Source organism: Beta vulgaris, chromosome 9 (genome assembly GCF_026745355.1).
Source record: "Beta vulgaris subsp. vulgaris cultivar EL10 chromosome 9, EL10.2, whole genome shotgun sequence".
Taxonomy (NCBI): domain Eukaryota; kingdom Viridiplantae; phylum Streptophyta; class Magnoliopsida; order Caryophyllales; family Amaranthaceae; genus Beta; species Beta vulgaris.
In genome coordinates this window covers 50,106,561-50,121,878 of record NC_079210.1, presented here as the reverse complement: position 1 = coordinate 50,121,878, position 15,318 = coordinate 50,106,561, and the positions used below count along the sequence as shown (strand labels likewise).

The 15,318-nt window shown below is 33.0% G+C and overlaps 1 protein-coding gene across 1 annotated transcript; it reads right to left on the bottom strand.

Moving 5' to 3' along the window:
* Positions 1 to 120: 120 nt before the first annotated feature.
* On the bottom strand, positions 121 to 6,566 carry LOC104904511 (hypothetical protein). Its single transcript, XM_010692777.4, has 12 exons — positions 5,927 to 6,566; positions 5,698 to 5,827; positions 5,348 to 5,450; positions 4,897 to 5,020; positions 4,724 to 4,789; positions 4,119 to 4,157; positions 3,695 to 3,775; positions 3,520 to 3,567; positions 3,211 to 3,261; positions 2,932 to 3,000; positions 1,033 to 1,272; positions 121 to 837 (listed from the first exon to the last, which is right to left on the bottom strand). Exons 1-12 carry the CDS (start codon positions 6,074 to 6,076, stop codon positions 586 to 588), a joined length of 1,353 nt encoding a protein of 450 aa, XP_010691079.1. The 5' UTR covers positions 6,077 to 6,566; the 3' UTR covers positions 121 to 585.
* Between the last annotated feature and the right edge of the window lie 8,752 nt (positions 6,567 to 15,318).

The window sequence follows — 15,318 nt, the reverse complement described above, 5'->3', positions numbered from 1 at the left end:
TAAGTTGTATTTAGTGTCATAAAGTATTATATTAATAAATGAAATTTTTTCTTAACCGGGGCATAGCCCGAGCATAATAACTAGTTGTTTAACTAAATAGTGATCTAATCTGATCAGATGTAATACAAAAATTTGCATTATACAAGTAGCATTTCAATTTTTACAAGACAAAGCTTGACAGCCAAAAAGGAGATACAATAGCAACAATGTAGCTTGAGCCTATTTTCTGATATAACATGACAATACCAACAAATCATCTAAGCGACTTTGCTTGTTGATTGAATACAGTGGTAATACAAGAAATTAGGAAGCTGCCCGACATTCAATTAGGTCAAGTTCCTGTGGATCATGTCCCTTCACACCAATATGCATACCGTCAAATTGTAAGATGAACTCATTTCTGCATCTTATCAGTTTGCACAGGCCATACTTCTGAGGAAAATTGTATGCTTCCAATGATGAAGCCGCAAATCAAGCATTATATATGTGACAAGCTGGAGTAATCAACGATGAATCACCAACGGCTTGGCTCCGGGATGATTGCTAAGAGCTTCTCAAACCAGACCATAAATAATCAAAACCTGGCTACATAAACCGAGTTGAGGGTTGTTGTCTTGGAGACAAGTATAACGAATCTCCACAATTAACTGGCGTATGCATAAGCGGATTCCATCTATCAAATACAATTCTTCCCCCTCGGCCAATTCTACCACGAAATGGTTGTGATCTTGCAGATACAGACGACTTTGAAGTATCTGAAGGGGGTGCGATACCTGCAGCTGCCAGCTTGTCTGGAATTAGAGGCTTGGTAAATGGCATAACTGGCACTAATGGGTCCTGCAAAATAGTCTTGGATCAAAATACGTTACCAAAAAAGCACAATCAAAAGATACCCTTTACTTCCAGGGTCCTGTGTTTAGTCCCTAATTGAAATTTTCAATCCTTTAAAAAGATGATGCTTATTTGGGCTTCACATTAACTAGCCCGTATTTTAAAGAGCTGGAAGAACTGATAGTACAGGCATGCACTTACTACTCTATGGATCCAGCTACTTGCTACGTTTCGCCATCTCAAATCATGTCTTAGGCTTCCAGTCGGAACCATCACTGGCTTAGAATCAACAAATGGAGTCTGTAATCTACCAGGTTGGACAGGAAGCTGGTTGTTTGCAGCATCTTCCGAATCCATAAATTCATCTTCACTTGAACCGAACTTAGAGAAAGGTTGAAATGATGGAAGGACAAAGCTATCTTCAAGGAGCTGAGTTTCATGCTGTAGAAACAAAAGGTATTATAAAATTTTCATCAAACCAATCATAAGCATCATGTATTGGCCTGCACATCTATGCAGACCTAATCTATACAAATATAATAAAAGGCGTGCGAAAAGAAACTGTGCCACGTGGCAATCTCCTTATGGAGTTTTAGTTCATGTAATCCATGTACAATAAAAAAAATTAAGAAATTGCATAGTATAGGGTTTGATCCCGAGACCTCAAGTACATATACTAAAATTTTAACCACTAGGCTAAGTTGTATTTAGTGTTATCATCATAAAATATTATATTAATAAATGAACTTTTTTCTTACCGGGGCATAGTCCGGGCCTAATAACTAGTTTGTAGAAATAAAAACTTGTAGAAATAAGCACGAAGTCTATGACCCAATTCGACACCCCTAACATTATAACAATTTATCATTGGTATCAAAGCACCTTAAAGCAGAATGTGTATATTACCAATTTACCAAAATGTCACTTGCAACTTCATACTTAAGATACTCTCGAAAAAATATAGAGTACACTGGAAATCGCAGATAGCATAAAACACACGATGTATGCCTACAAAGTGTCTAGGCTACCATGTTTAAGGGAGCAATAGTATCCCCCTTGGCATAAGTAGCCTTTTCAATTTGATCGTATAAACTAAAATGAGCATATAGCTCAAAGATAACCCACTCAAGAATGCCTCGGTATTAAAAGCACAGCACAATTTGTAAATATAGCAAGCTATAGATGAAACTTTCCTACTCTTCACTTTTATTCTTCCACTAATGTTGTGAACACCCCCCACCCCCAAGAAAGAGGGGAAATATTATCCTCCAGCAACCACTCAGTGGTGGTATTTCACTTCTTGTCCAATTGTCCCACCACAACAACCTAATCCAACTGCAGTCATAGCCCCCACCCCCGCCCAAAAAAAGCCACAAATACTTTTTAAAAAATAAAATACAACTAATGCATTTCTTTCCAGCACTCGTGGCTCACTGCTGAGAAAAACAATTTTGCAATCTGTGGTGAGTTTTAGGGAAATTTGTGTTCTTGCAAGGAAAGAAAAGTGGAAAGAGTAATAAAGATGTTGCTGCACCACTGTTGTCAGAGGTTGGGTGTGAGGGGAAACAAGGAGGAATCTCAAAATCCAGCGAATTGGCATACATTACGTCAGGAACATCTCCTCTCAAAAGAAAAAGTCGGAAAAGAACTAACTGAAAGACACGAAAAGAAAAATCCCATAAGTGTACCACCAAGAGGTTCAAAATCAACAGTAACTTATTAGCGGAATGCAGCCAAATCATACAAGGTTTGGAGAACCCTGGCTAATAAATCACGGATTACACTAACATTGTTTTGACTTCCACAGTTCGACAGAACCACATTCTAAATTTACACTGCATCATGGTCTGAAGTCTAACTAATAGTATGATGCAAAATCTTCTCACTGCTGATTACTCCACAAAAAGCTTCATTTATCCAGTTCATTCTCATAAGAGTTTAAGATGGAAGCATTCTCACAATCATAAATCACAATTACGATTACTGACACAGACTCAGTACTTCTCATGACACCAAAGGCAAAAGTATGTTTGCAATAAATGCAATAACAACTACAGCAGCAACTCAAATCAAAAGCATTGATTAGAACGTTCTGAGTACCTTGTACTTCAGTTGAATCCTCTGAAGGTTCACTTCAGTCTCCATGACATCTCGCTTTTTCTCTTCTCTCTACACACAATCATAAAGGATAAGAGATCAAGAAAACCAATCAAAGAGGAGAATCTCTAGTAGAGAGAAAATACTATAGAGAAAGCTCCATAATAAGAATTGGATGACAAGGAGAAAAGAATAGGGACCACGGGAAAATATTAAAATCAATAACAATAAAACAAATACAAAATAAGCTAGAATGTAACCTCAACTATACTAGGAATATACCTTTATAAGTGTTTCCAAAATGGTCTTCGCTTGGTCAAGGTTGCGTCTGACCTGAAACAGTTATAAATTTTCGAGTCAGAGCTTTCTCACCACAGACTGATAGGCCTCCTAAACAAAACATGACGAAAGGTCTTGAAAAACACAAATTTCTCTGAATCACCAAATGCAATAAGCAACACAGATATGTCTGCCACCACATTATCTGTCTCAAAGGCAATTTCTAACAAGGACTCTTAAGTTGTAGCATGACATCCTACTTACTTCAGAAAATGTAAAATTTATTGACTAATAAGAACAAAAATTGCTTACCTGACGAAGCTTTTCAAAAGACTGGACATTGTTTTCCCTCCTTTGCATCTACACATAAAAACATTAAGAGCTAATTATTTTGTAAACACTGATAAATGAAAGACTAGATGTTGAATAAAAATTGAACAATCAAATATCCTAAAAAAAGCATGCAACAACCAATTCAGGTACACACCCTTCTTGTGTGGAGCCGGTGGGCCTTCTCTCTTGGCCTAAAAACATTGTATGGATTTGTATCATTAACAGGAGGAGGTGGCTGCAAGAAAATACAATCAAATCAATCACATATAAGGATGAATCTACAAAATCAGCAGAAAGCATGACTGCACAGATCCCAACATGAATCAAGCTCTTTTCCTACTCACAACACATAATTAGTGCCAGTTTCTTTAAAAAGATGTTAACTCAGCTGGAATGTAATCCACACATATGTTTCACTCATAAAATACCACAATTTTGTTTCACCCATACTGAAGATGACTCGAGTAGTCATAGTAAATTATGTCAAAAACACCCAGTTGAGTTGCAGCAATATGTTAACTAAGCATCACGGAGAACACATTGAATAGTTTCTGACTCATAACCAAGATTAGACAAACCTGCAAGCGCCGGAGAATAGGCTTCTGCCACCGCTCTCTCTGTAAAGCGAAAAAAAAGAGAACAAAGTTGATGTTATTACAATGCTTCAAAATGTAGCGCACACAGGAAGATATAAATACATGTACGGCCTCAAAATTTATGAGCAATACTGAATCAGAAGCTCTAAATAGTATATATTGTTTTAATTCATCTTTTAGCAGCTCTGGATTATCCTACAGCTGAAATTTAAATTTGAAAAAGTGCTGCATAAAATCTGACCTGAGAAGAATAGGAAAATAATCCCAACCCTCAAAGGAAAGCATAGAGATCTATAATGAATGTGTCGATGAAATTTTATAAAAACATTTATACAATGGCTTATTATGACCAGCAAGTTGAAAAGCCATTACAAAGAGGGCATAATTTGATTTCATCACATAGGAATTAAATCATCTTTTAGGACGTACAAAACTGCTCTGAGTTTTTAGACACCCACTAACAACCTTCTAAAACTAGATTTCGTACTCTATCACACCATTCAAGCTATCTAGCATAACACCGGAAGGTCTCATAGCATATCGAGAATTTGAGCTATTAGTGCTCAAACACGAATAATAGAGCATACCTTCTCCTTCCAATACCTATATACAGACTCAAGAATAGCGAGCTTTATCGGCTGAGATTGCAGGGCCTACAATTCCAATATGGGAAAATTATAATTTATTAAGGAGATGTATTAGTCAATAATAAATATATTCTTATTTCAAACCAAATAAAAGTTGCAGCAAGCACTCATACCTCAAGTGCAGCGTCAATCTGAAGAAGAACAGAAATTGGAGAGCCAAGTGTTTGCGTTATAACACCTGCTCTTTCTCGAGCTTTATGGTCCAAAACCTCCAATTTAAAGAGCAGATTCTCAAATCTAAACCAATAAGCAGGATAATCAGAAACCAGACATGATTCATGAATGCTAAATAAATAAATACAACCTATTGTCTGCACTTAAGTAGAACGTAGGCTTAAGGACAAACAACACACAACACCGCAAAGAACAATTAAGTGGTTGTTTGGTTGGCATAAGAAAACATACAAAGTGGACGTTCATTTCACTCCCCCCATTGACAACCAAACACGTTCAGCAAATTCCCATGACTTTGACTATGGAACTTACTTCCTACGGATTGAAATTCATGAGAATTCTGAAATTATTAACCACGTAAAAATATTATGATCACAATCATCACATTACCTTTCAGGTGTCAAAATCTCCTCATCTTCATTGAATTCTTGAAGCCAATCCTCATCCTCAATATCCAAGTCATACTCAATAAATTCACCAAGCTCAGCTCGCGCTGCAAATATTCACAAACATTTACCCACATTACTCATAACCTTCAAAGCAACAAACTTACACAAGCTTTTCTATATCTTCCTATTCTCCTTAAACTATCACACCACACCCAAGTAACTATATACACCCAACTTGTAATACACATATCTACGGCAAGGTAATCGGAACATCGAACTAAACCATACAATTCAGTAAACACAAGTTAATACACTAATGAAGAATACAATTAACAGGATAAGAGTATAAACCTCCTCTGGCACGAATATACGACGTCGGTTGACAAAAACTAGGGGAGTAATCTCTTTCATATGTATCAACAATAACATATTCCGGGGTTGGAATTTCAGCTGCTGCTTTCTTACTTGGTACATGTTGAACCTAATAAAAATACTCAAAATTTCAGCATTCAAATGTAGTAGCTTTAACATTGGAAAGTAAAAACAACAAAAATACCAACAAAAGAGATAGAATTGTAACCTCATTTTCAGGCTCAGCAGTGAGGCGAAAGAATTGGGAATTTCGAGTAGAAGTTGGAGTATCATCATCTTCAAAGTCTTTGAATGATTTAACAATTGGAAGTTTCTTATGAATGTCGAGAGGACGAGGTCTGAAGGATAATCTACTCATATCTGATTAATTAGCTTTGTAAATTGGAAATTAATTCGAACGAAGTTCGTTGCATCAAAAATCGAAAATTGAAAACCCTAACCCGCCAAAATTCACTCAATTTTGGGAATATTGAACATCAATTGAGCCGGTTTTTTCCCGATATAAACCTCTGTAATCATCGAATGCAGGCATTTCATTTAATTCGAACGAAATTCGTCGTATCAAAAGCCGAAAAATCGGAAACCCTAACCCGTCAAAATTTACTCAATTTTGGGAAAATTGAACATCAATTAAACCAGTTTTTTTCCCAATATCAACCTCTGTAATCACCAAATGCAGGTTAATTGAAGAAATATTGAAAAATTATGACATGAAAATGAGAAATTTAACAAAATTTTGGGTTTTTTTTATTGATTTGCGACGATACATGCTAGGGCAACGTAAACGTGTATGTTAGCAGGAATTATTAAATGATCAAAACGTTAAACATATAACGCACCGTTTTGATTGGTTGAGACTTGAGAGTCTTAGGACAATAATGTTTTTGAATAATGCACATGGGCCGGGCTAATATGACTCGAATTTTTTACCCGGTTTTTTACCCGGTACAACACAGTTGAAATAATTAATCATGATATTCGGACATTAATTAGGTTTTTTAAGGCTTTGTGTAAAGTGTTGTTTTTATGTGGAATAGTTTTATGGGTAGATATGGCGTTGTTTGGCAATTGGTTGTTGGTTGTTGGTTGTTTTAGTTGGTTTATTTGACTGGTTGTAAGCATTGGCTGTATGTATTGGCTTTTTGAGTTGGTTGTTCAAGCCAGCTGTTTATAAAGTGTTTGGTAAAATTAGTTGTGATTGTTGGGTGTTTATAAAGAGTTTGTGGGCCAACAAGCCAAAAACCAATTTAAAAAGCTATTTCAGACAACTTTTTTTAATATTTTGGCTTAAAAAACAATACCCAAACACTTTTTTTGGTTGTTTGACCATAAAAGCCAAAAACAAAAGGCAATGAAAAAGCTATTTACCAAACATAACCATAAGCTGTCGCACATTATTATGCTCATATATAAGCCATTTGAATTACTATAGTTTAAGTTGTGTTGTTGTCGATGTTTAATTCTATACAACAATCAACAAAAACTAAAACTATACAAATCATGTTGTACATGTTAGACTAATTTAGCAGAAGAAAGTGACCATACATTAGCCTAAATGAGATTTTATCCTAAAACCAATCGGTAATAAAAGAGTAACCTATTAGGTTATATGTTAGAGAGCCTCACTATATTTCTTCAATGTGGAATAAGTTCACATATATGTTAACGTCTTAACCGTATTTAACAAAGTTCACAAAAAATAACTTTTTTTGACGGGACTTGTTTAAGTTATAATGATGTACACGTATTTTTACTTTGTACTTTTCATATACTAGCCTATCTTTTCCATCATATTAACACCGTACTAATTAATTTAATTTAATCATAATAATTGTTCATTAATCCTGGATATTAATATAGACCAAAACAAGATCACTCGCTGTAGGCCTGTAGCCTGTGAATAAAGGAAAAATGTGATAATGAAACAACACTTATATCGTGAAAAAGAAGAAACACTACAGTGTTGAGTATTACATTCACGACTAAATCAAAATTTGTTTGATACCATATTAATGATGTTAGTTGGGTGTATGTATGATCGATTTATTGCTACTTTATATTCCAAACTTATCCTGTTATCCAAGCGTGTGCGTCAATGATTGTGTGCAATTTCTGCATCCCTTATAATTGTGGGCTGTTTAGGTCTAATGATCATGCTTAGTTGCTTACTGCTACTCCACTATTTAGCGAACTCTTCAACACGAATCTATCACTTTTAAAGCACTTCGTTACTCATCGAGTAGACAATTCATTACTAATAGAATATTGGAAAATAATTATTATGTTAAGTTGGATTCTATAACCACAATCATTAACAAGTCCTTTAGTAATGGCGGGTAGTATTCCCGATGAGTAGACAAAGTTTTCGCATGCCTTTAAATATATTTGTATAAATTAGTCAATATCTACTTTGTTTGTTCTATTGTGGATGGACGAGTCTTTTAGGAATGCTATAATTACTCCTATAAGAACTTTTATTTAGGTTGAATAGAACGGAAGAATTAAGTAACTTACTTTGATATACACTTTTTCTTTATTTTACTTTCACCGTTCTACAATAAATGCAAAGGTTTGGCTTTTACAATATCTATATACCTTATTTTCACCTTAATTTCTTTAACTAGTTCATTGGAATTACAATCTTAGCCCTCATATTCTACACATAATCCATGCATGCCGCATCACATTCACACCCACCTCAGTTCACGGATAAAGCCAAGAGCAAAATCAAATTATACTAGATTTGTATACTCAGAAACCATGTTAAATGAGCTGAATAATTAAGCCAATTGAAACATGACTGATTATTTATCCAAAACCTAACAAATATTTGAAAGAAAAGGACGGGTCGAGTTTTTTTTTTTTGGCCTCCTTTTGGAAACCCGTGATAAGACGAATTTATTTTGGGCTGTCATCGCACAGGGTCCCTCACCCAGAGGTAGGTCCAACAAGTCCTAACCTCTGTTCCCGAACAATATTGAAATTTTGCTTCCACCAAAATTTGAACCTTAATCGTCTCCCATGTAAGAGATAGAAAGCGGTACCATTAGATCAAGGATCATTGGTAGGACGGATAAAGTATGGGAGGGATGGATTTTATGCTGGTATTCTTTAGATAGGAGGACAAAAAGGTTTCACATGGTAATAGTACATTTAGCTGTTACTTGCTATTTTCGTGATTATGACCATAATGAATTATGAGAAAGTCCAAAGTCCAAGTTTCAATTGATTGCAAGGTTACAAAAAGGGCATGTGGATGCATGTGAACTGTTTGCATTTAAGTTTTTTGTGTTTGGGACCTACGTACGCATCATACGTACGTTCATCTTCGCGTCTTCTCGTAGTCTCGTTTTGTTATGTTTCATATCGTATCATTACTTTTGTTTCAAACGATCTTTACTCAATTCACTTAATCACTTGTAGTGGGTGGCTGGGTCTTAGGTCGGGGGGATGGACAAGATTTGTGGTAGCCTGGTAGGTAATGAGTAACATAAAACTTGGTCACATCTATGAGCATGCATGAATTGACGTGATATCTTTTTCGACGATCTTTAGTTTCTGAAATAGCGTCTTGAGTGAATCGAGTTTGCAATGATTTATTGTGTATTCGTACTAACTTAATCACACAATAAACTAACTATATTAGAAAAAGAAATTAACTATATCATATAAAACTGATTATATACGAAAACTAACTACTTCCTCCGTTCCATAATAAGTGAAACACTTCTCTCTTTTATGTGAGAGCTTTTTTAGAGAAGTGTTTCACTTATTATGGAACGGAGGAAGTATATTATATAGAAACTAATTATATCTTACGAAAATCGACTATATCAAACAAAAACTTTGTTTTTAAAAAAAACTGATTATATCATATGATTTTTGGTGCACTTTAAGTTATTATGAACACGATTCATTAATTTTTTTGTTTTGCTTTCCTAATACTCTCAATGATGCGCTAAGCTTCTTACCTGTATTATGCAAAGCTAGCTATCACTGCGTGTAAGCGCCTAAGCGGAGTGCCATACCAATATCGTCGGAGTGTGATGTTTTTTTTAATAAGTAATAATATATATTTGATTGCATAATTAATTACTCGTTACATCCTAAACCAACCAAGGAAGCTACAAACCAACTAGATTGGACCATAGCACACCAACTAGGAGTGTGATGTTAATATGTCATATGAGCAAGGATTTTTAGGTACGGTTTTAGACAGGGAACATTAAGGTGGGAAGAACATTAGGATCTCAAGTTTATATCCCAAACAAGATTGTATCTACTACATAGACATATAGACTTAATTTAAGTACACGCTGTTCGTATTAATAAAAGAAGTTTTAAGAGCGAACATATGTCATCAAGGTGAGCCTAGGGTAATTAGATGTTTGGAGTTTGAACTAAAGTGCAAAAAAAATCTACCTAAATGTGCTAAAACAAAACCATTAACATTGAATCTCACATTAATAAATTGTTAACCATACATAATTTAAGAATATTAATTTATCAAGCATAACAAAGATGGTTTATTATAAGCTCGAAATAAAAAGTTGTTTTTTGTTCCAAGCTAAGGTCGGGTTTCAAGTATCTTATACAGGGTTCGCAAAAGCAAAAATTATCCAACCCGACAACCCGATCCAAACCTAACCCAAAAATGTGTTGACACGATTAACCCGTCTAATTAAACGGGTTAGGTTCAGGTTGACATTTTCGACTTGAAAATGACTTGTGTGGACCAAATAAACTTAAACATATATAAAATTTTTGAAAAAATATGTTGATAAATTTAAAATTTGGTTAAAATATAGTAAAATATCTCTAAAATATGTCATAATTATTCCAATAAACTCTAAACATGCATACTTTTAGTAGTGAACTTACTCATTTTGTTTTTTAAGAAAATAATTATTTTTCAACATAATTTATTAAATGGGTTAAACGGGTTATATATGAGTAACCCGTTTATTAAAATGGGTCGGGTCAGAGTTGAGTTTTTCAACCTTTTTATTTAATGGGTTAGGTTTGAGTTGAGGGATTTTGACCTATTTATCATCAACCTGAATACAAACCCGACCTGATTGCCCGCTCTAATCTTATATTCGACCTGCTAACTAGTTATCCAACCCGGTTCCGAAAATTGGGAACTAGAACCAATTTTACATGTGTTTATGCCCGAAACCAACATAACCGGTTCTAGATTCTTCATAGAAGTGATAACTGATATCGATCACCAAATGTACAATTAATGCAAGTTCTGCAACAATAATGGCAGACAATTTTAGGCGCTGCCCACCATCCATAACTTCCTTTTGGTTCATCTGCTGCCAAGTGCGAAGCCAATAACCTAGAGTATGTAGTTGCATTTTGATCTAGTGCTACGTTCACTAACGATTATGGGCCATGCTGATTGCTGCCCATGCATTCTCTGAAAAGTTTCATATGATAATTTACTTTAAGGTAATGTTCTGATTTTTTTTATTTTCAAAGTAGGGATCTTGTTATGAACCAAAGTGATGTGGATGATATTCATCTTTGATAAATTAGTTGTCATCTATTTTGCGCATGTGTAATTCTTTTTTTTTTCCTGAAAGAAACCTCAAAAAGGGATGGAACTAATTCATTAAACACAAATTATTAAAAAAGACGGTCTAATTTTAATATAAAAGTAAACCTAGTAACTAGATGGATTAAACTAGTCACCAAAAAAAATTAACCTACTTATTATTAGACTAAGGGCATGTTCTCTTCGGCATAAAACAGCTGAACTGATTGGAACTGAACAGAACTGAACTGATTGCAGCTCAGCTGAACTGAATTGAATTAAATTAAATTGAATGTAATAAATATATAAATAATATCTAAACAATAATAATATGAATATTAAATAATTATTATAATGATAATTAATAATAATAATAGTATTTTGGATATTTTTAAATGATAGTTATAAATAAATAATATTAATAATCATAAATTAATAATAATGATAATAATAATAATAATTAATGATAATAATGATAATTAATAATAATTATTTTATATTATTTGTATTAATATATTAATACTTGATGATGATATATAATAACAATAATATCTAAGAAGTAAATTAATATTACTATTTTAATAATTAGATTTAATAATATAATAATATTTAGTAATAAAAATAATGATTGGGTTGGACCGCGAAAATTACATCATAAACCGTCTTGACGCGATTTGCTTGGTTTATGGGCTAAAAATCGTGGGTATATTTGTGCTTTGACCTAAACCATGTTCCTCCTAATAATAATAGTAATAATAATGAGTCAAGCTATAATAAACAAAATAATATATAGAAACAACAACAACAATAATAATAATAATACTTAATAGTAATGATATAAAAATAAATAATAATAATAATAACAATAACAATAATAATAATAATAATAATAATAATAATAATAATAATAACAGTAATTAGTAAAATAAATTATACCAACATAATAATAATATTTAACAAAATGGTTATAAAAGAATGGAGTTGAACTGAACTGAACTGATTGAAGCTGAACTGAACTGAAAATAAGTTGGGGAGAAGAGGCCCTAATTCTTTTTTTAATATCATTGCCTAATTTTAATTTAAAAATAGGCGGTCTCTTATAAGACAAACTTTTCATTGAATTAGAGTGAAAACTCGTAACAATAGACAAATGAAAATTAACTACTTCTAAATTCTAACAAGTGGAAAGCAAGTCTTAACTAACAACATTTAAATGCTTATTACTTTACCTCTCGAAATCTAAGCTTTCTTTAGAAAAAGAAAAACGATGGTTTGTTTACAGGGTTTATATAACAAGCTAATAGTATTAAGTATCCACTAGATATCAAATATATTCGAAAATAGAAAGACTAAGTTTCAAATTTGTGCATATGTTGTATTATGAGCTAAAAATAAAAAATAAAAGGTATATACGAAATATTATGACTTTATTGTCACGTAGTTGAAAGGAGAGGGAAAACATTATAAAAAGACTATGTGATAATAAACCCTCTTATATAAGCATGCATGTGATGTATTTATGCAAAGACAACTAAATGACGAAAGACAAATTGAAGGATTATAAGAAGAATTTTACTTCCTTTATTTTTGAGTAATTGACTGTTTTTTAGGAAAATGTCACAAATTCACAATAAGTGACACATATCTCAAAGTGCAGAAAACTTATTATTTATTACATCTTTGCCTCGATTTAACTGTTTAACCTACTTAATTTCACCCCTCGTTAGTTAAACAAGTTGTCCTTTATTTTCTCTCTCTATAGTTTTTTTTTTGACATTTCTCCATTTTTTCTTCGTGTCACTAATTAAAAAATCACGAATTTTGTTACATTCCATTTTATCAAATGGAAAAGTTCCTAATCCCTCTAGCTAGTAATAAAGCAATTTCTTCTATCATCTAAAGTATGTCTAAAAATATGTGGTAAAGCCTAAGCCATGTGTGCAAGGATAGAGTATAGAAATTACAAAAAAAATGCTTTACCATATTATCTATTTGAGTGGGTTTGCACCAAAAAGAATCTATTTGAGTGGAAATGATCGATATGCAAACTTGTATGTCTTATTAGTCTAAGGAATGAACATTTAAGTAGGTGATATATGTGTGTTTGTGTGTTAAGTCGTTGTTTTGAGACTTTTAATGTCTTTCATGTTAAGTTGTTGTTTTAAGTCTTTTATGTTAAGCGGGCGTAGGTAATTGCGTAGCTCACTTTGTTGCTACATTATTCCCCTTAAATGATCGGAAACAAGTGTTTGTGGACTCTTTTCTGCAGGGTATATTAACCTTGGCGGAGATGGATAATGATTAAGGCTGATCATTTTGGCTCGGCCTGATTTTTGGGCAATCCAGAAATGACTTGCAGATTTTTTTTGGTTAGGCAATTTAAAAATGACTTTTTAGTTTAAATTTTGGTTCGGTCCGATTTTGGCCTGAAAGCACACTTTAGATACAAAATTTTGACCCGGTCCGACTCGATCAATGGGCAAATTTTTTAGGCGCGGCCATGATGACCTCTAATAATGATTAATTATATATATGTGCCGCTTTCTACTAAAAAAAAAAAGGTGATATTAGCTGTTTATTACTTTAATAAGTTAATTACTTTGTAATTGTTATAATTGATGAGCTAGTTAAACATCATGTCATGAAGCATATAATAACACCCATCTTTTCCTATAAAAGACAACGGCCGAATTAATAATATACTATATTCCCCATCTCCACTTATTAAGATCAAACGTAATTATGTTTTACGCTAATCGATAAAGCTAATTAACGCAAATGCATGAAAGTAGCAAATAAAATAGAAAATGGGTGAAATTATTTTTAGAAATTAGAATATGCTGTTCAAGTCAGCTAGTGATGGCAGACAAGGCAACCTGCTGCATAGAATATAATTGTATGAAGTCAAAACAAAGTATAGATATATTAATGTTTGGCATTTTTGTCGACACTCTATAGTCTATACAGTATAAAATATAAATGCACTTCTATATTGACCACACTAGAAATTAGAATGCAGTAGATCAAGGATCAAGCAACCGCATATATATTATACTTTTATGTGATCTTCGGAGTTGGTAAGATTAAGAATTCTATTGTACTGACATCTCACAGAGATATAATCAGTCAGGTTTGTAGGTAATATTCTTTAAAAAGAGGGAGAATGGTAAGAAAAATCTCATCCGCAAAGAGCTCCTAGTGGAATTTGATCCTATGACGTTGAAGTCATGAGACCAAATTTTTACCACTAGATAAAACCTTGTTTAGTTATAGTTAGGCATACTTGATTATCTCGCGATACATAAAACCTCACCCACAATTAATGATATATCACACAATGATAATGTAGAATGATATAGAGGAGATTGTATCTCACGTTATATCATTTCTATAAGACTTTATTACCAATGAAATTGTATGATATTCACTAAAATTTCATATATGCATCAACAATAACATTGTTTAGGATTTTGTAGTTCTAATCAATAATCTCAAATATGCATCAATAGTATGACACGTCGTATATATATAAAAAAATGTATATACACAAAACTCCACCCACAATTAATCACAATATCCCATATTTAATAGTCATGTGGTGATTTCGGATCTTATTTGATTAATCTCTTGATTACGCTTTATTAATATTTAATTATTATAATTTTCCATTGACAAATTAAATGCGAACAATAAAATAGATAAGATAAAGATACACATACAAAGAGAGTATTTTGCAATTATAAAAGGAGAAAAATAAATCACGTAGGAAAAAACTTGATCTCTGCTTTCTCCAAAAATAAGCATAAAGTATCATTTCCTTGCCACGTTATGAAGGAATTTTAATGATAAGTTTTGTGAAGATTATACCGATATAGAATTCATTAAACCATGTACTATAAGATACGTACTAGTGTGCTTCGGAGTTAACAAATTGAAATTGACTTCGTAGACCTAGAAATTGGTGAACAAAGGTTAAATGAAAATTGCTTAGCTCAAGGGGTTATATGTATTTTTAAGGAGTACGAGATAATAAATTTCATAGACAAGAATACTTTAGT

What these genes read in the sequence shown, in the direction of transcription:
- LOC104904511 (XM_010692777.4), bottom strand. Translation starts at nt 6,076, where the DNA reads ATGAGTAGATTATCCTTCAGACCTCGTCCTCTCGACATTCATAAGAAA. An exon ending in ATAGGTATTGGAAGGAGAAG is followed by an intron (nt 4,158 to 4,723) that starts GTATGCTCTATT and finishes TTCGCTTTACAG; the next exon opens with AGAGAGCGGTGGCAGAAGCC. An exon ending in CTTTTGAAAAGCTTCGTCAG is followed by an intron (nt 3,262 to 3,519) that starts GTAAGCAATTTT and finishes TAACTGTTTCAG; the next exon opens with GTCAGACGCAACCTTGACCA.